We start from the raw sequence: 24,376 nt of genomic DNA, 5'->3' as shown, positions 1-24,376 counted from the left end.
GGCGGCTGGCGCGCGCACGCGCCTTGGCGCCGCGCCTGCGCAGAAGTCGCGCGGCGGCGGCGGCGGGAGGGCTGAAGGGCTGGGGCGGCGGGAGTGCGGCCGCGCATGCGCGGAGACAGGGCGGCGGTGAGGGGCCGGCATGGCTGCCAGCGCCAAGTCCTTCCTGGCCGATGCGGGCTACGGAGAACAGGAGCTGGACGCCAACTCCGCCCTTATGGAGCTGGACAAAGGTGGAGCCGGGCGGGGTTGGCGCTGGCCTGGGGGAGAGGGGCTGGGGCCGCCGCCGTGTGGGGGGCGGGGTCCCCCCGGCCTTCGGTCCCCAGCGGTGCGGAGCGCGGTTTTGTGCCGCTTCACCGCGGGCCGGGGAGGGCCTGGTCTTCAGGGAGCGTCGGTGTCACAGAATCACAGAATGTCAGGGATTGGAAGGGATCTCGAAAGATCATCCAGTCCAATCTCCCTGCCGGAGCAGGAACACCCAGATGAGGTTACACAGGAAGGTGTCCAGACAGGTTTTGAATGTCTCCAGAGAAGGAGACTCCACAACCTCCCTGGGCAGCCTGTTCCAGTGTCTGGCATCTTCACTGAGAAGAAGTTTCTTCTCAAATTTAAGTGGAACCTCCTGTGTTCCAGTTTGAACCCATTGCCCCTTTCCTATCATTGGTTGTCACCGAGAAGAGCCTGGCTCCATCCTCGTGACACTCACCCTTTACATATTTATAACCATTAATGAGGTCACCCCTCACCTACAGTAATGGCTGTTGTCCTGTGTAGGCCTCAGGTCCGGCAAGCTCGGGGAGCAGTGCGAAGCCGTCGTTCGTTTTCCCAGGCTCTTCCAGAAATATCCTTTCCCTATTCTCATTAATTCAGCTTTCCTAAAGCTAGCCGATGTTTTCAGGATGGGGTAAGTAGCATCCATCAGTTTCTATTTTTTGAAACCTCTGGCCTGTAGTAATACACAGTATCTTGGAGAGTTGCAGCATTGGAGCCTGGGCGGTTGTGGGGCTTTTCTGTTTGCTTGATAATACCGGAGTGTTACCCAGCCTACTGGGGACAAGTTATGCTTGATTGAAGCATGCTTTTCCCATCTTTAGTGGCCTTAAGTGGCTGTGGGTGGTCAATGACATAGTTCCTTTCCACCTGTCCTGATCCGAGGATTCACTTGCTGACCAGTGTAAGTCCACTGGTGTAAATTCTGTGCCATAGGCATGTTCAAATTAATAATTAATAAATAGATGAATGATCACGTTTGCAAATTGCATCTCTAAGGAACATTAATAACAAAGCCCAAAGTATAGCTTTGTGCCTGATGTCTAAATGATGCATGTGATGATGTTGGAGCTGCTTTGTAATAGCTTACTAAGTTATCTGTTGCTGTTGTAGAATCTTCACTGTTGGCTACAGGAAGGTAAAGAAACTCACACCAGGCAATGGCAATTAGACTTTTCTGTCTTAGACCTGGACGTGCTTTTGTGGCAGAATTAGATCCTTCAGTGTGCACAAAACAGGCATCTGATTACTCTCCTTTTTGATAGTGTCAACAGGTTCATTTCCCTGGAATTAGGCCTAAATTTGATACTACCTGTACTAGAAATTGAAATTTAAGTGTGCTAATGGTCTCTTTTTGACCATATCAGTCTACTTAAATATAATGTTTCTAAAACATCGATCTTTCCTCGTTTTCATTTACTCTCAGAAGATTTTTAAAAATAATTTAGTGTTTAAAGTGTTTGAATTTTTATTATAAAAAGCATGATAAAGAAATGTGTGTGTCTTCTCACAGAAACAACTTCCTGAGGCTGTGTGTGCTCAAAGTTACCCAGCAGAGTGAGAAGCACTTAGAGAAGATCCTAAATGTGGATGAGTTTGTCAAAAGAGTTTTCTCAGTAATTCATAGCAATGATCCAGTTGCTCGGGCTATTACGCTTCGGTATGTATTACATAAATGCACCTACTTACTTCAAATGTCTAGCTAATTATTAGTATGCCAGTCTGGAATAACAAAATCTGTAGCTACCATGAATGAAACGCAGAAGGCGTCTTATACACTGCTCATAAGAGTTACGAGCAAAGACATCTGTCTTCAAAGGGGCTAATTGATAAGGATCTGTGATCAGAAGATCAAGGTTATTGACTGTTTATTACAATCAGATTTTTTTTGATGGCTCTAGGCAAAACAGAATTTGCAGCGTTTAAATTTTGTGTACTAAAGAGGAGAAAAATAAACCTGTTATATGCATAAGCCAGAGAGTAGCTGTATGCAATCTATCATATGTTGCCTGTGATATATTTAGACTGGGACCAAAAGGAAAGTGCTTCTTTCCGCGTTAAAATAATTTTTTGTTAACTTGTAACCAAAACTTACTTATTTGAACCTTGTTATGCTTGCACCTATTTTTCATTTATCTTTGTCTTAGAAGTTTACTGCTTGTTGTCTCAACTTGTCTCTTACTGCTTGTTGATCAGTAACTTCTAAGGAAGTGCCATTGTATTATTACTTTGGATGTCCTGGGAATCAAATGGGGGATAAAAAAAAAAATTAAGGTATCTTTAATGTCACTGTCCAGCTGCTTTGGTGTCTGTGTCTCTAACACTATCCAACATGATCGTCTCAACTGCATCTTTCAACTCCTGTGCCAGTGAACTGTGAAGAGAACACATTCCTTTCTTCCGTTGTGTTCTTTTCTTCTTCCCATCTAGAACTGTTACTGGTTTCACTATAGAAAGATGGGAGGCATTAACAAGGATTTGTTTGATTAGCTCATATGTGCATTTCTTTCTTCTTTTGATATTTTATTTGAGATTATGCTTTCATGTGCTGGTGTCTCAGAAATAGGTAAATACAGTATATCTACATGTTTTGTAGTTCCACTTCAGTGTTCTAACATAAGATTACAGTTGTTGACTGGTATTGAGGGCTACCTTAATGGACTACTAGTAGTCTTGGGAAATCTGCTCAGAAAAAAATACTTGAATTACTAATCAATTCGCAGGATGCATCAAGTGAAAGGTTAAAAAAGTTGTTGGTTCAGCAGTTTCAGATTAAAGTCTTCAGTTGCTTTGTTTTTGTCCTCCTTAAGTATCATCAGTAGGAAACAATATGCTGAAAGATCTGCAAAAAGTAAAACCGTGTGTGGAATTTTATTGCCGGATAACTGCCTGTAAATATGTGCATAGCACTCTTGCTAAATTTACCATCAGTGCAAATCTTGCATTAATTTTTCTTTTAATTGGATTATGCTAGATATTTGTGAAAAGCATCTTTGAGATATTCTTAGCAAAGTACAGACTGGTTTGCTCCTTTTTTTTTTGGTAGTTGCACAATAAGTATTGCATTATTCCCAGTAATAACCATATCTTACATCTGCGAAAGATCTTAGAAACAGATTATGGAAGTCAGATGTTTGTTTGCTGGATCATGGTAACACTGGGAAATTTTGCTTTCTTAGCAACTCTTTTGCAGTCTTAATTGGGAAGAGAGTTAGAAAGCATGGAAACAGTTCTCTGAATTTATATCCCATGGTACTTCATGTGTGCCTGAAAACAGCCATCAATACATTTTAGCATTAAATCTGTTGTACTGATACCAGAGTTTTATGTTAAAAGCATCTTTAAAATACTTGTTGCCAGTACCATAACAGAATCTTAATTTTATGAGAATTCTTGGTAAGGTTCTCACTGTGCCCATTTCAAGCTACAAGGTATCAAAATGTAATTTTCTTTTATGAAACCGCTGACACAACCCACATGACAAAATTTGTTACATTTTAATTATATGCCTACTTTTAGCATTTGTTTGTTTCTGTAATAGACATGAAAGAGCACATATCTATATAAAAATCATCTTTTAACCAGTCCTTTTACATTTCTGTTTGGTTTCATCTTGCATTTCTTCATGATCATTGTTTTTCCTGATTTTGCTGTGATTTATTTCTGTAGGATGCTGGGCAGTATGGCATCTATTATTCCAGAAAGGAAGAATGCACATCACAGTATTCGTCAGAGTTTGGATTCCCATGATAATGTGGAAGTTGAAGCTGCTATATTTGCTGCTGCCAACTTTTCTGCACAATCAAAGTAAGATGTAATTTTTTTTTCAATTTTTTTGTACTTCAGAGAGTGGAAACTCCATTGACACTGGCATTCACAATCCTTAATATTCCCTTCTGTAGTTCTACCCACGTCCTTTATAGCAAAACATTTAATTATGTGTGATAACAGTATTGTAAAGAAATCTGAATACAAGTTTAACAGATTTTTTTTTTCTGAAATAGTAACGTAAAGCTCATAAATATGGGACTGCAAAGTGAAACAACAGTTGTAATCAAGGATTATTTTACAGGAATTATATTAGGGAACAAAATGTAGTGCTGCTTGTTACTTTTGCACATTTTTGAAAGCTTGCACTTTCTCATTTGATCGTGCCCATGTGCAGTGGTTCTAAAATGACTTAGGTCTTGGCAAGCACTCTTTTGTGAAAGTTTTTATTTTTAAAACAGAATGTTTGGTAGTTCAGTTGATTATTTTTATTATTATTTTTAAATTATTTGTTACTTTATTTTTCATTTCACCTGGCACTTTGTCTTTTCTCTACAGGGATTTTGCTGCTGGAATATGTAATAAAATCAGTGAGATGATTCAAGGTATATATGTATATTGAATGATAAAAGGGAAAACTCTAATTTCTCTGAGAATTGTTTATTATCCAGATGTAAATATTGGATATCAGAATGCTGTTGCCCTTATCCTCAAATGATTCTAGTTTTTAAAATAAATTATCTAACCAATAATCTAATATCTGATTCTTCTCTCTTGTTTTCAAAACACCCGTTTGGTTAAAAAAAAAAAAAAGCTCATCTATAGTATGATGAATAAACTTACACAGACCATAACAGTTTGCTTCAGATGAGTTAATATATGTGTTGCCTGCAATGAAGGAAGGAGCAATCTTCTCAAAGAGCTGTGGAAGTGCTTGATACCGCTGTTGTTATGCTCTTGCCTAGCAGATTAGTTATTTGAAGCTAGTGCAGGTGTCTGCACAATCGGCCCTCAGCAATGGTAGCAATGCAGATGTCCTGTGTGCCTCAGAACTGCCCAAACCCAGCACAACGGACCAACACTCTGCCTGTCTTTCTTTTCCTTGCTGCAGGTTTGGCCACACCTGTGGACTTGAAATTGAAGTTGATCCCTATTCTACAGCACATGCATCATGATGCCAGCCTGGCCTCCAGCTCCCGGCAGCTGCTTCAGCAGCTGGTGACATCGTATCCCTCTACCAAGATGGTCATTGTTACTCTGCACACCTTTACTCTGCTCGCTGCCTCTTCTTTGGTTGACATTCCAAAACAGGTAATTCTTCCTAATTCATTCCTTCAACTTAAAAAACTCAGATTCTGGCTGATGCTGAAAATAAATTGTGATGGATATGCTAGGGTGGTTGCTTCTATGTGCTATATAGAAAAAAATACCCCGAAAACTGCTGCTGCTTTTATTTTTTTTTCCCTCTCTGATCCCATTTCCAGATCACTCTATCAAACACATGAACCCTTCTTTATAGATCATAACTGTCTTTCTTAAAATCAGCTGGGATTGAAATTGGCTAGGATCAATCACATTTAGAAAAGCAAACACACTGACTTTTTCTGAAAATATTTCATCTTACCTGTAGGACCCAGGCTTCACTTTTCACTGTTGTATATTCTCTTGGGTCATGGGTGAGTTTTTTGCCATCCTTGCAAGCAAGCAAATCAATGTTTCAATACAATAGAGTGCATTTAAAAATGTATTTATTGAAGAACTCTGAGGAATTTGAATCTGTTGCGATAATTAAACAATTTACTTGCAGATCCAGCTTTTGTTGCAGTACTTGAAGAATGACCCCAGGAAGGCTGTGAAGAGGCTTGCAATCCAAGATTTAAAGTTACTGGCCAACAAGACACCACATACATGGAGCAGAGAAAATATTCAGGTTTATACGTTTTGAAACTAGAGTTGTAAATTAGTAAATTAGTAAATGTAAATTAGTTGGATTTTTTTTTCCAGAAGAACAATTTAGGAGGTAAAGGAACAACATACGTATCAATATCCTTAAGTTAGGCTACTCTACCAAGTATTAATGAACAGTTCATAGAATGTTAGTAAGGAAATAACTTTTCCATCTGACAAACTCATCTGAGATGATAGACATGAGAGTTGTATGTTTACATTAATCACTCGATACTGAGTGCGTATTAGTTCTCTCATATAACGCAGATGGTCTCTCTGGGGTTTGTCAAAGCATGTCGTCCAGCAAGATATATTTAGAAGGACAATTGTAATTTTGAAATGCATGGGAAAAAGTTCCAGTTTAGTCAGAACTAAACCAGTGACTGGGTTAGAACAAAATCAGTTGGCTGAAGTTTCTTACTGCTTGCTGAATGGCATGCAGAAGTAATGAGAGTTTTTTCTGACTTCTGAAATACAAGGTCAACATTTTGTGTTGGGCAACTTTTTTCCATCTATTTAAAGGACTGGGTAATGTTTATAGAAGATGGCCTGGAGCAGAGCCTCCTTTTTCTCACGGCAAAACCTTCCTCTTGTGCCTTTGTACCAGCAAGAGTTTTGGCAGCGTTAACTTCTTCAGCATTTTGGATCTGTTTGTGTAGGTTAGGTAGGGGATGTGGTCTTTGAATTGTGAAGACTTCACTGATTTCTAGAGGTCAGCTTCAGAAGGTGTTGCTGGTGATGCTTGGAGCACTTCTCCTACTGACTGCAAAGGAAACAAGCAGTCTGCAGACCATCCTGCTAATTCTTCAGTGCTCCTGGCATTCTTTGTAGTTACCGTTCCAAATACGCTCTGTGAGTGGTGATCTAATAGCGCTGGAGTAAAACATCAGTGTGCTGGGAGACATCAAGACTTATTTTCAACCCTAATCATTGCATCTTCTTCTGTCTATTGGTGCCATACTATTTACAAATTTATTTAGAATTTAACCCTTACACCATACAAGAACATATGTATAGCTGCTAAGAACACTTTTGGGGTTTTTATTTGTTCTGTGGAATTAATTCTGTGTTGGCTTTCTTTATTCAGTTACTAGATGTTATAATTCAGCTTTAAGGCAAAACATACATACATTTTCCATTTGTGTCTCATATTGCTTTCTCTCTTGTTGACTGAAAAAGCCTCCAAAACCAGTGAATGACTGCATTGTGGACAGTGTTGGCATAATCAAGCTGAGAAAATGTGGATGGTGAGAGTTATTCCCATCTAGGTGTAATAAGACTTGAGGAGATCTGGAAAAAGGCACAAAAGTATGACAGGAGCTCTACTATAAATGAGTTAAATAAAATACGCTTCAAGATGTTTGTCAAGAAACTTAAACTGTATTGTGTTGGACATCAGGACTGTTAAAGGAAATGACACTTGAAAATTTGCTCTTCAGATACATATACTCACATAAAACCCTGCCAGTTGTTATAAGGCAAAATAATCAATATTATCTCTAAGGCTGGAGAACTATCTTAAAATCTTTTGCAATATTTGATCAGTGAGACCTGATAATATTTTTGCCTTGGATTTTTAATTAATATATGACTTACAATTGGTGTTTCCTAGCATATGAGACCCACTGTCACTTTTCTGCAAGCTGTATTCTCAGTCAAGTAAAATAAAAGCTTTAGGACATCACTTCTAACTCTTCATTTCAGTATAGTATTTTCTGTGGAAAAATCTTGAATCTTAAAACTTTTCACGGACAAGTGCAACTGAATGTTTAATGCAGGCAGCTCATGGGACTTCCTTCCCTCTGTATCTTTTCTCCTGCTGATCTTTAGGCACTCTGCGAATCTGCTCTTCACACTCCTTATGACAGCTTGAAACTGGGCATGCTATCTGTTCTTTCCACATTATCGGGAACCATTGCCATTAAACAGTACTTCAGCACTGCTCCAGGTAAGAAAACTAGATTAGATCATTATCTTTGGCATTTCTAATGGGTTGACTGTCCACTGATAATCAGTTTCATCTAAACACTTTGTAGCATGTTCTTGAACTAGTTTTGAACTTGAAAACAGTAGCTGAGAGTCAGACTGTTCATCGTATGTAAACTTAAAATGGGATACCATATACCCATGAGTAGTCATGGTCTGAGATTTTGTCCTGGATTTTGTGGGTAATATGCTATGTTAAAGGGTTTTTTACCTCTGTGTCTTCAACTTTTCTTCATAAAATGAAGAAATGTATTGCCTCTCAAATGGCTGACCTGCATTCTGCTTAAGGTGATCTGAAACCATGAATTTGCATAGTTTTGGAGTAGCATGGAGACTTAATGGTGTAAGAGTGGGCTTGTGAGTTACCCACTTTTACACCACTTCACTGTGCCACCCTTATGGGAATGACCTGCTTCAGTCCCAAGTGACCCTTTCTGCCTTGTGACTATATTCTGGAGAAATAGAGTAGACATTTTAAAGTGATTCAAGGTATCTTGTTCTTAAAATGATGGTCATACTGTTTTCTTTCTTCTGGAAAGCCAGACTGGCCTAATGAGTATTATAAGCCCAACTACATGGGCTGCAGAAATGGAGACAAATAGTAAATGCTCTTCAGTCATTCTAGTATGTCTTAATACACTCACCAACTTTTTAAAATCAGGTATAGTATTTCTTAAGGCGATATTTCTGAGTCTCTGACACTTCAGCCTTTAGACCCAAACATTCTTTCTTATCTATGTCTAACTTGTATAGTGTTCAGGAATGGAGAACCTCTGTGTGTGGAAAGAGAGAGATGTGTTTTCCTCCTATCCTTTAAACATATGAAAAATAAAAAATCCTAGGTCAATATAGGTTTTTGAAGAAATGTACTTGAAAAGATCTGTGTTGTACTTATGGACTGTGCTGTTTTATGTCCTGTTTGCCTTGTCTTTATTTAGGAACGGCAGCTACAACTGTGAGATCACTTGATTTAGTAAAACTAGCACAGGAGTGCTGTTACCATACTAACCGTGGCATTGCAGCTCATGCTGTGAGAATTATGACTAATATATCAACCTCTTGTCAGGAAAAAGGTAAATGACAACAAGGACAATTAAGGACAATTGTGTGTTTACATTCAGGCTTATGCACTGAGCACGTATTAACTGGTCTTGTCCATGAATGTCTGTAAATCTGTCTGATCCTTCATGCTGGTTGGGGAGAATGGGATGGGACCTTTAATCTAGTTGAAAATATTCTGTGTGATTTTATGAATGGTTGGGAAGATTCCATCTTTGCTTATTTGGAGAAAATTACTGGGCACAGTAGACCTCGTGCTAAATAATTGCTTGTCTTACCTTTGTTGTAAGACTAGTGAATTGTTTGTCAGCCTGTGAAAACTCTTTGCACAAAGTCTTTTGCAAAAGAGTAACAAGGCATTTCAAAGTCTTAGTCCAGAGATTTCTGCACGCTCTATGACATAATGTCACAGTTGGTGTGACTGCTGAATTACCTGAGACATGGAATGGCAGAATTGTTTCTAATCAAAATAAGGTAAAGGCAGAAGTATTACCAAGATACTTTTCTGTCATGACTGCAACACCAGTAGAAGCATTACAGCGATTACGGTCGAAAAACATAACAGGGAACTAACTTTATTTTTCTTTTCTTAGAACTTCTGCCTTTGGAGCAAGATGCCGTTTGTAGCTTAGAAGCTCTTCTTCTTCTTTGTAGTCAAGATGACAGTCCAGGGGCTCAGGCAACCTTAAAGGTGACATTACTGTTGTCTTTCCCTAGCACAGCTGTAACTTATAGTATAGTAATAGCTTGCATAACAGAAAGGCTAATGTGCACCAGATCCTTTCTCTTGGAAGCATAACATACTGGAAGGAAGTGAAGATTTTGCCCATAATCAGAGTTCAGAGTGGTAGAGAAATTGAGAACAACTATAGTGGAACCCTGCTTAGTTCTAGAGTAAGTTGATTGTTGTAGGGGGGAAAAAATGCATTCCTCTTAGAGGAACAGCTGTAATAAAACATGAACTTGAATATGAAATGGAAGTGTGTCTGGAGGATGAAGAGAATCTTGGAGAGAACCTTCTTTTTGGAGAAGGAGGTACTAATGCATGTGATTACAACACTTTTATAAACTACTATTTTTATCTTTCCACCTCATAAGCTGCCACCAGTAATTTTATCTAGATATTTACTTGTAAAATCTGGTAGTACGAGAAAGAAGATTATTGTTCCCTGAGTCTGTGATATGTTGTTATGCTGTGAGCACAGGGATACAGGCTTAGGCTTTTAGAAAAAAGACATTTTTTATGGAGTACATGGTTCTGAAATTACCGGATCTTCTATATTTCTGCAGTCATAGTTGCAGATAAGTATGTCTGGCTTTTTTATTTTTAAGTACACATTGTATTTATTGTTGCTGTTGATTGTGTGAATTGCAGATCACGTTAACTTGTATGGTGAAGCTGGTCAAGTGCCGTCCTCACCTGAGCCAGTTAGTAGTTGAATCCCTGCTGACCCAGCTGCACATTGCCCAGGACGCTGCACGGATCCTCATGTGCCACTGTTTAGCAGCTATTGCCATGCAGCTGCCTGTCCTAGCAGATGGGATGCTAGGAGACCTGATGGACCTCTATAAGTTAATTGGACAAGCTGCCACAGATAAAAAACAGGAGCTTTTGGTAAGACCTCGTTCTGGTGAATAGCCCTTTTGATGGATAAAGTCTGTATAAGCTACTGTGGATGGGGTTTATTTGCAATGCAGCTAAGCCATTTGATATGTCCAAATTGATGTGCCAGTCTGCAGCCACCATTTTCAGCTTTGCTTTAACTTTTGACTGTACATGTCAGTGTTCAATGTTGAAATATCTCGTAGATGGAGCTGAACTGTGCAGTGTATCCTACTGGATTTTCCAGCAGATGGCACTGCTTAGACAAACCTAGCTATTGAAATTCTTGAGGTATCTGTAAGATAATGATTATAGAAAAACAAAATGGCAGTTAGCTCAATTTATGTACTGTACTCTGATGCACGTGACTTTTAATATACTGTGAGAGATAAAAATGCTTTTATCATATGTGTTTGGAAATGAATTTGAATTTTAAGGAAGAAATTACAAGCTTGCTGTTAATTAATTTGAAACATTTGAAGTAACCACAGTGAAGATTATTTGAATGAAAGTGACTTTCATCTGCAAGAAGTACTTGAGTTGCCATAACTACTTAAAAGATACATGATAGAGAAAAATTCCTCAGTTAAAATGTATGTGTAACCGTCTATGTAGTTTTGAGTTCAAAATCAAGCAGATCATTTCTGGTCGTTTGGGAAACAGAACTGGCTTTTTTTTCTTGTTTTGCTTAGTTCCTGAAATATAACCTCGTTCCTCCCCCCTGCATTCTTGATTAGGTTTCTCTTGCCACAGTGATATTTGTTTCCAGTCAGAAAGCTTTGTCTCCAGAAGTCAAAACTGTTATCAAACAGCAGCTTGAGAATGCCTCCAATGGATGGACTGCCTACAGGATAGCCAGGCAGGCTTCCAGAATGGTAAGTGAAAATACCTGGAGAAAAATGGTTTGGTGTGATTGGAAGGATGCTGGTGATTTCTTTGAACTCGAAAGAGAAAGTAAAGAAAATGGTAGGACTTGGGAGGAGGAAATGAAGAGGGGGAAGGGGATTGTAGAAATTCCCTCATGATTTCCTGGAATGCTGATTCAGATATATACCATTTAGGGCAGGCACCCAAGCAGGATGTTTTTTCCCTTGTATTTTTTAAGTATTTGAGAAGGAAGAAGGTAATGAACTGATACTTTCTTGAGCACATGCCTAATCTGCGTTATCCAGCTGTTCTTTAGAAGGTGATACAGGCCATCCTGATGCGTACTTGTCTTTCTTCAATGTGAAGAAAGGAAGAAAACTTTCCCTTCAGTAAAGTCACAGCTGAGGTTAGAATTATGTAGAAACTGTAGTACTAGATGCTGGGGTAAAAGTAAACTTTGATACTTGTTTTTCATCTTATTGAATTATCTTGTGTAAATAAGTACTATACTCTATAATGGCTGATATTTCCATAAAATAAGTGTTTGTGCTTTTATTCATTGTTAGGATTGTCATGATCAAATGACTGGAAGAAGTTTTGCTATTTCTGTTTTTAAAGTAGGAGGAGTTCTGGAGGTGTTACTGTTCTTTTTTTTTTTTGTATTTGTTTCGTAGAAACCCACAGGCTTTTTTCATGTCAGCTCTTAGAAACATTCTTGTCATTACAGGGCAACCATGACATGGCCAGAGAGCTCTATCAAAGCCTGCTGACTCAAGTGGCTTCAGAACACTTCTACTTCTGGCTGAACAGCTTGAAGGAGTTCTCCCATGCAGAACAGTGTCTGACAGGTTTGCAGGAGGACAACTACAGCTCCGCGCTTTCTTGCATTGCTGAAGCTTTAAAATCCTATTACAAAGGAATAGCATCACTCACGGTTAGCACAGATCTTCCACTTTAGTGATGATGTTTCTGTACAGTGCAGCAGATCTGTTTGGTCTCTGTTCTAAAACCTCTGAAAAGTTTTTGAAGATGTCCAGTATCTGCCAGAATCTCGTTTTGAGAGGACTGCAGGGCAGAGCCAGCTGTAACACACTGCATCTTCAGAGAGAAGATCCTGTAGCTCAGCTAAGTGTGATTAGCTAGACCTCTCTTTTTCCTTTTCTCCTCTACTCTTTCGCTTCCTGCCTTGATCAAATCATATGCTACGCGACAGATCTTTTTTAATGTTACAGTACTTAAAATTTTCCACTCCTTGTCTTGGCTGAATAAACCCTATTATAATAGCCACGCCTGGAAATTTGTCTGAATTGGCTGCTATCTTCTCGAGATACAGAGATGGATTTAATTGTCTTCCTCCCTCCTGCAGAGTTCATGTTGCCTTGTATCAGACAATGTGATCCTATGGTATCCCAACAACAAGGCAACACCAATTTAGTAAGAGGAGGGACGACAATCCAGTCTCATCAAATCAGCAGAATCAGATGGTCCCGGCTTTTGTGCAAATACTTTCTGCTTCTCTGAAGTGGTGAAAATAGCAACAAGCTGTGTGTATGATATCTGTGAATGTAGGCAAAAAAAAAGCACTAATGAATATGGCCCTTCAGTTCTTACTATGAAGTTGCTTCTTAACGAAAGACAATCCAGCTGCACACAATACTTTCTTTCATATTTTAGTTTCTATGAAGAAATATTTACATACAGTTTTCTGTATGTTTCTTGAATGAAGCTGTTTGTTTTGGGTTTTTTTGTTCTTCCAGTTACAGGAACAGAAACTGAAAACAGTAACAATTCACATATTAATGTTTACTAAAGTTTAGGTATTACTGTTTATTAATAAGCTGTCCCTGAGTAAGCAGGAAGGATGTAAATTTTACACCTTTGTCCTCTGAGAGAAAGCTTCATCGTTTCTGAAGCACTTGTCTTTAACTTGTTGGTTGAGTGAATAAGGCTTTTAATTCATCACTTCAAGGTTTCTCTAATGTCTAGAAGCCATTGCAGGGTGGGACCTCATCTAATTAGATGTTAATATTTAATACAGGCAGGAAAATAACTCACATAAATAGATCATTCTGTGATTCAGTAATTTTATTAGCCTTTCCCTAGAGTTAGTTTTTTCTCTGAAGGATTCCTGTCCTCATCTCCTCTGCTGACTTCACTCTCTGCATGTTGCACATAGTGCTTTTCTGGGTTCAGTGCCTTCCTTGTGGGTTGTTGTTGTCCAGAGGAGTAAGTACAGGTTTTGGAGGGCTGGAGAAGAGGGAGTTGTGTTTTATTGCTTGCTGTTGCTGACTGTTGCATCGCTCTTGACAAATTTCTAATCGTGCTTGAGGGTATCAGCTGTATAAGGAGGCACTCACTGCTTGCATCTGCAGAACTCAGCATCTCAAATGGGAGCAAAGGATGGTAAAATGCACATGATAGTCTTACTGCTGAAGACTTTTGCTGTCTCTTCCCTCTGACTTCGGCTTTACTGTTGCTGCTGTTTCAGTGTAGAGCGTGACTCAGCACTGTTGGCACCGCAGACCTTTAGTGCATATGATAAACCCCGTGTAGCTGTCAGCTTTGTAGCTGGCAGACACAGTGCAAGTAAATCTGTTGCAAATGTTTGTCAGCCCAGTTTAGCAATGATGAAATACTCAGTGTCTGATCTTGTCAGAAAATTTCTCAGTTCCTTCTTGATATGAAACTGTCTGTCTTGCACTGCTGCATGCAAAATGTTCTTTCATGTGAGTTAGTCCACTTGAGGAAAAAAGTCCCATCACTTTATGGATGAGAGGTGTGGGGAAGAGCAGGGACTTGTCATGGAGTGTATCCGCCATAGTCCCCATCTGTCTTGCTATGTACTTGCTTGTATTGTTAGCAAAGGTTTTGAATAAGACCTGCTCTTTTGGCACAGAACATGCATCGCATTGGAAGCGTTGTGCTTATTTTTCACTGCTGGTAATCTAGAGCAGATATGAAACTTGAACAAAGCATTAATATAACCATCGATTAAGTAGCACGAACCCCAAATATGTTGATTACAAGTGGTGGTGTTTGAAGAACTTGACTGAGGCAAAGAACTGTCCTTTTCAAAAAAGAATTGGAGCTCATTTATTGCCCATGGTTATATGGGTAGCAGATAAGGTAAATTGCAGTATTAATGAGACAAGCTTGTATTTCCATTTACAAGAATCAAGTTCAACTTGTGCTACTAAAAATGTCTGGATTTTCTGATATAAGTGCTGGTACTTTAATCTCTATAAAAGCATGTAGTCTCTGTTGATCAATTACAGTGTAGTGCGATCTCTTCCACAGAGGGTTTTCTGAAACGACCCTTGTAGAATTAACTGGACAATTTTCATTCAAAAGGCGTTTTTTTTAATGCCCTTGGAGAAGGGAAAGCGAAGTGGTCAATAAGAGGGGCTACATGGCTCAAGTGATGAAATAGTCTTATTTCTTTGGTTGAAATCTAGCTCAAGAGTTCAAAGGGGTTGCAGCTGGCTGATGTTTCTTCGCTTTAGTCAGTAGTGAGCCAGTTCTCAGATGATATGATGTTTTGTGATAAACTAGTTTGCTGCTTTCCTGCTGGCAAAGAAATGGTTCTTAGTAAGGTTTTGGGGTGGATTATAACTTCTTGCTTCCAGAAGTCACCTTTTCTGTTGAGGAATAAGAAGCACTGGGTGAAGACATACATGAGTTTAACATACATCCATTCTCTGAGCAAGAGAAGGCCCCAGCACTTTGTTTTACAAATGTTCTGGGTTTTTTGTTGGTGGTGGGTTTTTTGTTTGGTTAGTTGGTTTTTGTTTTTCCTTAAGGTAAATCTTTTCTCAAAATCCAGCAGTATAAGGAAAAAAAATAGCAGATTTTTGGCTTAACTCGTATAAAAACTTGAGTGCTGCAATTTACCCCCTCCTGGGTGTCCCAAGCTGTCGCAGATGCTTCTACAAGCTAGATAAGCTCTTAGGGAGCAAAATTTCACAGAACCATCATTGTTAAATAATAACAGCATGCCTGCCCTCCTGGAGTTCTCTTACTTACTGTTCTTAGTTGTCACTGAACTGTGTTCCTGCATTCATCACATGCAAGGTTCAGTACCTTCCTCATGTTCCTGTCTATTTCACAGTTCCAAAAAAAACCCAAAGGTTATCACCTCTTCCTCTCACTGTAGGGAACTTTAGCCAATTCTTTCTCTTCTGGCTTATGCAGAGAATCACTTTTTCAGTCCTTTGTCTTTCTGTTTGTCTTCCAGTTCAGTGTGTTCTCTCTTATGGTAAGGACTGTCTGGACTAATGTCATTTGAAGTCTAATGGCTTGGCCTTGGAAAAAGAGGAAATAGGTGCCCTGATAGCATTGTAACAGCTGAAGTCACATTGGCTGTGAGGGTGATACGCTTGAAATAGGGCTTAGTCATTACCTAACTTCTGTGTGGTTTATATTCAGCATGATTTAAAGTGAGCAAATCTCTTATGCAATTTTAAAAAAGAAGCTTTCAGAATTGAACTGAAGGGTTCAATTGTCTGATGAGACAGTACAGTGACATTGCAAAGTTATTTTATCATGTTTGCTTTTGACCTAGATTGCCAACGTTCCTATTACTGTGTTTCAGGCTGCTAGCACGCCACTTAATCCTCTGAGCTTTCAGTGTGGATTTGTGAAACTCAGGATTGACCTTCTGCAAGCTTTTTCTCAACTTATTTGTACCTGCAACAGCCTAAAAACAAGTCCACCACCAGCTATTGCCACAACGATTGCTATGACATCAGGAAATGATCTCCAAAGGTGTGGACGCATCTCTAACCAGGCACGTGTTCTTGTTCCACTCTTGCGCAGTTACGTTTATGGCTCTGGTATGAATTTTGCTACTCAGCAAGCCTGTCTGACGAAAGCAATGGAAAAAGGGTAGTGAACAGTTTTGCTAAATAGCAGGCCTTGGTTTCCACCTGTTACTATAAAAATGCCTGCCTGTAGCAGGCTGTATTTTGAAGTGGAGCATGTGCATGTGTTTTCTCATACATTCAAGTGCACAGCTTCCAAGGTATGTATGTGGTAAGCCACTCAGTATGCTCATACTTGCAGCAAGACCTTTCACACTTTGTTTTGAAACACCTCTGATACTGTGATTACACTAAAGAAGAAGATATACTTTAGGATCATACTGCAGCTCCTCTCTGCGAGCACTGGGAACTGACTTCATATAATACAGAACACCAAGACATTCTGCTTGTAAAATCCCTGTAGTCTGCAAGATAGAATCAGTGGGTAGTCTCTGAAAGACAGAGCAGTTTGATTTCCCAGTAGGGGGTAGGGGAGGTTGTTAGTGAGGCTTTCTTGTTTTGCTTTACTTTTAGCCCAAGGAGGGTGTGTTGGTGCTGTGTTTCAGGAAAGACATCTGTTTAATGTGTGGATAATGATCTGTCACTCCGGTGATTTTTATCTGTCTAAAGAAGCAAGAACTTTATCTATTTTTCCAGAGCATGTTGTCCTACTCCTTCAGTGTTTTATGTTATAGTGTAGTTGTTTTCTGGATGTGTGGGTTCTGTTTATTTTGCTTTGCTTAGATTTTTTTTGCTAGTAACATTGTCTCTGTAGATGAAACACTCAATGGAGGAATTCCGAAACCTGGCTACACGGTACGGAGATCTGTATCAGTCATCTTTTGATGCAGACTCAGCAACTCTAAGGAATGTGGAGCTGTATCCTTTTAAAAATTTTAGAATTTGTCCACTTCTCACGTGGACAGCACGAAGCTTAAAAATCCTCTTTTGTATGAAGACTGGCACAACGTAATTTTGAAGCAGTTAGTAACAAAAGTTAGGTACCAATTGCGTGAAACTTATTTGGAAATAGACATTGCCATGCTACTGTTTGGAATTACATTATGAACAAGTTGTGACACAGAAATCGCAACAGCGTAAAACTTGAGATTTTCACAGAGCAAGAGCTATGTTTACTAAAGGAGTAATGACTGTAGGATTACTTCACAAAAACTAGAGAAATAAGGAAAAGTGCCTGTAAATATGCTACACTTCTTGTTTGAGGTGCCAACTTGGCAAGTCTTTTAACTCCTTAGTATTAATATCAGACAACAGCAGAGCTGCCTGTTGATTTCGCATGCGATAGAAGCTCTGATTTTGGATCCAGAATCTGTAAGGTAGGTTTGATAGTTAACTTTCTACTACTTTACTATTTATTTCTAAATCCTTGGAGCTTTAAGCCTAGGAATTCAAAGAATGTTCAGAAGGTTTCTCAGTAGACCCTTTAAGTCTGCTCTGGGCAGGCTGGAGGACCCGTTACTGCTTTGCTATACCTGGCAGGCTAGGGACTGTGGTTTAAGTTCTGCATTTTATGCTGATTTTGATCTTAAGAGCAATATACTGGACTCGCCTTCAACATAGACTTGCATTAAAATAAAAAAAAAAAACTTTTAAACTCTTCTTCAGCTACCTATTTTAACTTGTCATTCTGTGTTAGCTTCCATGCCTACTGTTTGCACTTGTAAGCACACCCTAATTTCTTTTAGAGTCTTGAAAATATATGCGCTAAATTAATTTAAACTTCTAATGTAAATCTGTTACCTCTGGCTCTTTTTTAACAGTGAACTTATAATCACTAGAAAATCCCATTGAAGTACCTATGAACTAAACACCCTAAGCGACCATCCTATTCATTATGAATTAAGCATTGCTTAAAAGATGTATTAATCATACTTGTAAAAAGTATGAAGCTGTGGACTTAAAAACATTAGGTGTCTAGGAGATGGAATTGTACTCGAAGCATGACATTATAAACTTCCCGATTTGGTCTTAACTCTGACTGCCATTCTTGCTTTTCCTTGAGTTGTGAGACTCTTAGAACATTATACACACTTCAAGCTTGAATAAAAGGCAGGGGAATTACACACTTCAGGCTTAAATAAAAGCTAAGGAAATTAAGCATGCAGTCTGTTAGACCTGTAGCTGCCTCAAGTGCAAGAGGATGAGGACAGAAAGCAATGGATAAACTGTGGTTAAGAAAGGGTTTAAATATAAAGGGCAAGTCTTATAGTAGAAAAAAAAAAAATAAACAGCATAACCAGTTTGAAAGACATAGTTATTTCTTAATGAATTTGAAGTTGTAACAGAGGATCATCATGTTGGGCCTGTTTTGGCAGTAAGCCCTCCTACATTACGATGAGGAAAGTACGTTAAACACAAAAGGTTTTATTTTTTAGTTTCCAGGAATATAGCTCAAATGGAACAGCACATGTTGAGAGTGAATATGAAAGAAGAATGATGTCTGTATTTAACCATGTACTGGAAGAAGTGGAATCCCTGAACAGGAAGTACGCTCCTGTGTCTTACTTGGCAAGTAACAGTTTTAAATGTATATTCTGTAGAGAAAGGTTCCAAAAACTCACAACTCTCTGTATCTGTGGTGGTCAAGAAACTGAAGAGTACACTGTGTTAATTAACATAACCTCTTACTGGCACAACTGATCTCTACAGAGACTCAGTACTTCAAAAATACTTCAAAAAAGGTTTTGCTAAGGCATCTGTACCCTTACTGGTCTGATGAAAAATGTTTTAAAAATTCTGGTACTAAGATTATAGCAGATGCTGATAAGATACTTAAAAGTGGTGTCAAGTCTCTGTCAGATCTCTCACAACACTGGTGTTCAGATACTGAAGCACATTCTCTTTGTTTGTGCTGTTATCTGAAGGGATTCTTCCCCTACCACACAGAGTGCTGGAGGGTCCAGCTCTAGCGTAGCTTGGGTTGCAGAGCTGCTGGCAGTTAATACTGTGTTTTCTGAGTATAGCGTTTCTTTTATCAGTGCAGGTCATCGGATAACACAATGCAAAGTGTGCTGAATGCAAACAGTGAGCTGATTACAGACTCCTTTGCAAGGCTAGTGTGGCTTCCTCTTTTAGTCAACATCATAAAGCTGAAGTGCATCTTGATGGGAACAAGGTGGTTCGTTTGTCATGGCTGGCATCTATTTGCCTTGTTTCTAAATCCAACAGTTCTTATTGATAAGACTGCAAATAGAATAGAAGAATGAGTTGTGTAAAACATAGCAAAGGTAAACCGTGTAAACTTGGTTTTGACTCATTCCATACCAATGCAGCTCGGTGACTTCAGCAGCACTGCCTTTGCTTATCTGAGCCAGGAGGATGGTATAGTGTAGTGGGGAAAGGAGAAGTAGACAAGAGGCTTAAAATTTAATTATTGCAGCACATTAAGTTGTGGTAGATGCCAGTCTTGTTTGCTTGGAGAGGAATTGTTTGTATGTGAGGGTTTTGTGTCTGAGCATTTCGAGCAGATCCTGCTCTGCTGCCTAACACTAAGACTGAAATGATTTGGCTTTTTGTGTTTCTTGGCCTCCTTGATCTTTACAGATGAGAATACCTTCTTCATAAAGGGCAGAACATAGAGAGGCTGAATGTACTCACTGTCTTCATAGTGGCTGTTATTCTATTACTATCTACATATATTTCTGGACTTCCAGTGGAAATGACTGCAGTTTCAGTACCTCGAGTGCATGTCTTTTTCCTATGCTATGAATGATATATTTTTTTCTCAGTTGTTTTGGCTCTGTTTCTTGCAGCATACCGCTTGCCTGTGTGATGCTGTCATTGCGTTGTTGAAGGTACCCCTTTCCTTTCAAAGGTACTTTTTTCAAAAGCTACAGTCTACAAGTATTAAGGTAAGTACTGCTCAAACATGGCCTAAAATTTCTCTTTATGCTGTCTTTATGAGAAAAGCCTTACTGAGGTCACAAAGCTTCAGCATTTTTAGTGAAGATATGTAACTGCAAATAGCAGCTGGGTTTATCTGTTAGAAATAACTTGGATAATATGTACATATGATCATTAAGATCCACTAGGCTGTGACTTAGGCAAGTAGGATTCAGTTCTGATTGCAAAGCCTTAAAGACAAAATCTAACTGGAACTCTTGTTGATTCTAAATCTGCAAAGCTAAATAGTGTTCTAGTCCTGGAAAAGCAACCTTTAAAAATTTGTATTGTTTTTCCTTTAAAAAGCAATATTTACTATCTTGGGGAAAAAAAACCTGTAATATTTATCAGCTGACTGAATAAGAATGGCTATATGTGACCTTCAGTGATAATATTTTCTTTTTACTCAAGTGCTCTTTTTTTTTTCTGGGAAAAGTAAGTGTCTTACAATTTTTAGTATTTACTCTTATTACATTTTACTTCTCTGTTCATCCTAGTATACTTACCTGTGGCTATTTTATAGAAGATTTTTTCCACTTCTTTTGAAGAAGTACAATTAATGAAATTGATATAAAAACCTCATCTGTTACTGCTCATGATGCTTATTCGTTATTACACTAATGAGTCTCAGATACAAGTTATGTGTTGCCATTTGCTGGCTTCCCTAACAGACCCCTCTGTGGAAATTTTTCTATAAGCAGGTGGTGATCTGTTTCACCCTTGAATTGTGTTTGCTTTTCAGGAGGCATAAAATTACATTTTTGTCTGTTTTCTTGTGTTTCAGCTTGCGCTATCCCCATCTCCAAGGAACCCAACAGAACCTATTGCAGTACAGAACAATCAGCAATTGGCCCTGAAGGTGGAAGGAGTGGTTCAGCATGGTTCTAAACCCGGCCTTTTCCGTAAAATCCAGTCAGTCTGTCTAAACGTCTCCTCGGTACTGCAGAGCAAATCTGGCCAAGACTATAAGGTAAGAAGAAAACAGAGCCAGGAGAAGCCTTCAGCTTTCCTGCTGTATTTTCCTGCTCTCTTGTCTGGCTCTGGTTAGCAGAACTTTCAGGTTGAAACAAATGGGTTCTTCTGTGATCCTGACAGCTGACATTCAAGCACTGGTGGGAGCCAAGTGTAGTGCATGGAAGGGATCTGAGATTTTTAAGTCTGCTGTATGCCGATACCTTTTTAGTAACAGGTTTTTTTTCCAAGCAAAAAAGGCCTTGTGATGCTTAGAACAAGTCTTTAGGAATCTGCTTGATATCAGGAAAATTCAGTGTAGGTATATATCATATGAAACTCCAAAGGGAAAAAAGGCAGGAGTAGCTTATTCTCTACCACATAGCCTCTAGAATTTATCCTCATTTTAAGGTTGGTTCGTTGGTTTGTTTATGGAAATCGGGAGGACAGGCTGTCCAAAGTAAATAGCACCTGAGAAGATAATTATTAAATTAAAGTCAACAGTTTTATCTACGTGTCCGAAGTACAGGTTCTGCTAACGTATGATATTCAGTGAAAGGCCTCTTTAGGTGGGATATGGAGTGGTTTTTTGTTTGTTTTGTTATTTGGGTTGTTTTGAGGCGGGGGAAAAAAGGTCAGTTCCTTCTAAAAGAAGAACAGGACTAGGAAGTGTGTCATGTTTGTCTGGTTTTACTCCATGGAAAACTAGAATCTCAGGGAGAAGACGACTTGTTAGCTACCTTATTTCTGCAAATAGATGTAAAAATAATTCATTCGTTGATCAAAAAGCATGTCAAGCTGGTTTATGCGTGCACATGCATGCATTAGGTTAGGAAAACTGAGGACAAAGATTTTTCTCTTTTTTTTTTTTAATTTCTCTCCTTCAAACAGAGAGCAGAAAAGTTATTTTAATAGGTTTATATAAATGGCATTTTAACCTTCCATGTGTTCTTAGATTCCTATTGACAACATGACCAATGAAATGGAGCAGAGGGTGGAACCACACAACGACTACTTCAGCACTCAGTTTCTGTTAAACTTTGTGATACTTGGCACCCACAACATCACAGTGGAGTCCTCTGTAATAGATTCAAATGGTATTGTCTGGAAAACTGGGCCTAAAACAACTATCTTAGTTAAATCTCTCGAGGATCCGTACTCCCAGCAGGTTCGTCTTCAGCAACAGCAAGGACAGCCGCCATCCCAGCAGCAACAGCAGAGAACAGCATACTCACGGTTTTAATCCCCAGAAGTGACTCTATCCTGGTCAATGGTATTACAGTTCCTCTTGGAAACCTTTTTTGAAAGACCTACAATTTTAACTTTCTAGAAAGTCTCAGATGCCAACTGGGGTAAATTTGAACTTGGTTCAGCTGAGGCAACTCTGTTCAAATCTGGAGTTGTACTTTTAATATAAGGATGTTTACCTGATCACTTCTGTTTACAAACCTGTTGCAGCAGACTTTGGTAGCAGGGGGACAGTAAGAGCTCTTTGACTAGTACTTTCTGTACTTTCTTTTTTTGAAGCACATAGGTTCTAATGTTAGGCTCAGAGGACATCAGTACATACTTTGACTAGATAATAAAGAACTGAGTGTAATACCAAGTCTGTATCTGGCAGGAATATCCAGAGATACTTTTTTTTTCTCTCTGACAATTTAATAGCAAGTATTTGGCTGGTGTATGTGTATTATTACAATTCATCGGCTCTACTTAATGCACACAAATATAAGTAAATGTTGCAGCTCACTTCTCATACCCAGTAATTGTAGAGAGAGGAGACTGCTTGAGGTATTGCTGTCCAGAGAGTATTACCAGAGGCAGAATTTTACTGGTGGGAACAATAAACTGTTTCTCAGATGATATACAAAAGATTACTATATAATTTGTAAATCTTCATGTATCTGTATTTTGGAAGGGTTTTGTTTTGTTGTAGGTTTTTTTGGTTTGGTGGTTTGGGTTTGTTTTTCTCTTTGAAGCGGGAAGTTAACTTGCAAGTTTTCGTGTGTTGTAATTGCTTTGTTTTTTTAAAAAAGGAATTTTATAAACCAAGGCTTTGTAATCTTGTGTGCTCCTTGACCAATTTAGTAATCTTAATTGTAACTTTTACAGGATAACCTGAAGGAGGATTTGGCTAATACTGGAAATCTATTCAGAATAATTTTGGAAATATGCTGCTTTGTACATACGGTTTTCATGCTTCCTATCAGACATTAAAAGGCTGAACTCTGCCTGCGTCTGGACTCCCAGGCAATAGATCACATAACATGTCCTTCACCTGGTCCTCATAAATAATCTCTGCTTATCATTCTGCAGGAAAGTAGGACCCACTTGAACAGGGAGGAGGAAGGACTTCTTACAGACTTCTGTTAGTAAATGGCTTAATCCCTCTAATTGGAGGAGAAATAAATTCCTAATTCCTAACAGTAAATTCCTAAGATACTGTTATGTCTTCAAGTTGATTTCAATGTAGAAGCTGACTAGAGTTTGCAGAGTCTGCAGAGAATATGATCGTGAATTGTTATAAGCCTAGGCTTCTTTGGCATAGCTGGATGAAGAACTGTTTTTGCCATGTTTTCCTGTAATAGTTGCTTAAGCAATCAACTTTCTTCCTCTTGGCTTGAGACTAACCAAAAAAAAAGTGGAAGTGATCATGGTAGGTTTCATAATGTCTTGGTCAGGCTATAAACCTAGCTAGAAAAGATAACTGGGGTGCAAGATAGAAATAGCAGGCTCACAAAATTGATGAAAAATTCACTAGCATCCCTCTTGAATCTGATTTTTATTTTGCACAGGAGACAAACTACCACTGCCCTTGAAGCTAGCTGAGGAAAGTGGTGGCTTCTGTCCTCGCTTTTATGGTTATACACTTAGTTTTGTGTGTGTGTAAATACATATGGCTATGTACATATGCTATGCATGCATACATGTACCTATATCTACCTATAGTTACATGGTCCAGAAAGAGACAATTCACCTAGTGTTGTACATTCAGTCTGTCAGACTGAAGAGCTGAACTGTTTTTTGTTGGTTGGGTTTTTTCATTGTTGTTGCAGATCAGCATCTTAACCACAAAACCCTCCTTATTGTAATGAAAAACAAACAAACAAACAAAAAGTCTGAGGTCAAACTTTTTTTTTTTAATTTGTGCAATAAATGTGTGTTTCTTGCTATGTTGTTGACCAATGCGTTGCTGGAAACCTGTGATGGCAGCACTCCAAAAAAA

The 24,376-nt window shown here is 38.9% G+C and overlaps 1 protein-coding gene across 4 annotated transcripts; it reads left to right on the top strand.

Annotated features, from left to right (window-relative positions):
* Positions 1 to 139: 139 nt before the first annotated feature.
* Positions 140 to 22,432, top strand: INTS7 (integrator complex subunit 7; the record flags this gene model as incomplete). 4 transcript variants are annotated; one of them, XM_080340844.1, is made up of 20 exons in its annotated part: positions 140 to 230; positions 772 to 901; positions 1,781 to 1,927; positions 3,937 to 4,074; positions 4,594 to 4,640; positions 5,147 to 5,346; positions 5,843 to 5,965; positions 7,813 to 7,930; positions 8,907 to 9,041; positions 9,621 to 9,718; positions 10,403 to 10,642; positions 11,368 to 11,505; positions 12,225 to 12,431; positions 16,089 to 16,283; positions 17,072 to 17,175; positions 17,565 to 17,633; positions 18,693 to 18,783; positions 20,070 to 20,168; positions 20,984 to 21,169; positions 22,106 to 22,432. In XM_080340844.1, 20 exons carry the CDS (start codon positions 140 to 142, stop codon positions 22,391 to 22,393), a joined length of 2,844 nt encoding a protein of 947 aa, XP_080196970.1. In that variant the 3' UTR covers positions 22,394 to 22,432. The 4 variants fall into 4 exon arrangements, with proteins under 4 accessions (XP_080196970.1, XP_080196971.1, XP_080196969.1 ...); XM_080340845.1 differs by having other exon boundaries at positions 18,693 to 18,813; positions 20,112 to 20,168; XM_080340843.1 differs by having other exon boundaries at positions 18,693 to 18,825.
* Between the last annotated feature and the right edge of the window lie 1,944 nt (positions 22,433 to 24,376).

Source organism: Nesoenas mayeri, assembly GCF_963082525.1.
Source record: "Nesoenas mayeri genome assembly, chromosome: 3".
NCBI lineage: Eukaryota > Metazoa > Chordata > Aves > Columbiformes > Columbidae > Nesoenas > Nesoenas mayeri.
Note: the sequence above shows the minus strand (reverse complement) of the source record. Positions and strands in the feature narration are given on the sequence as shown.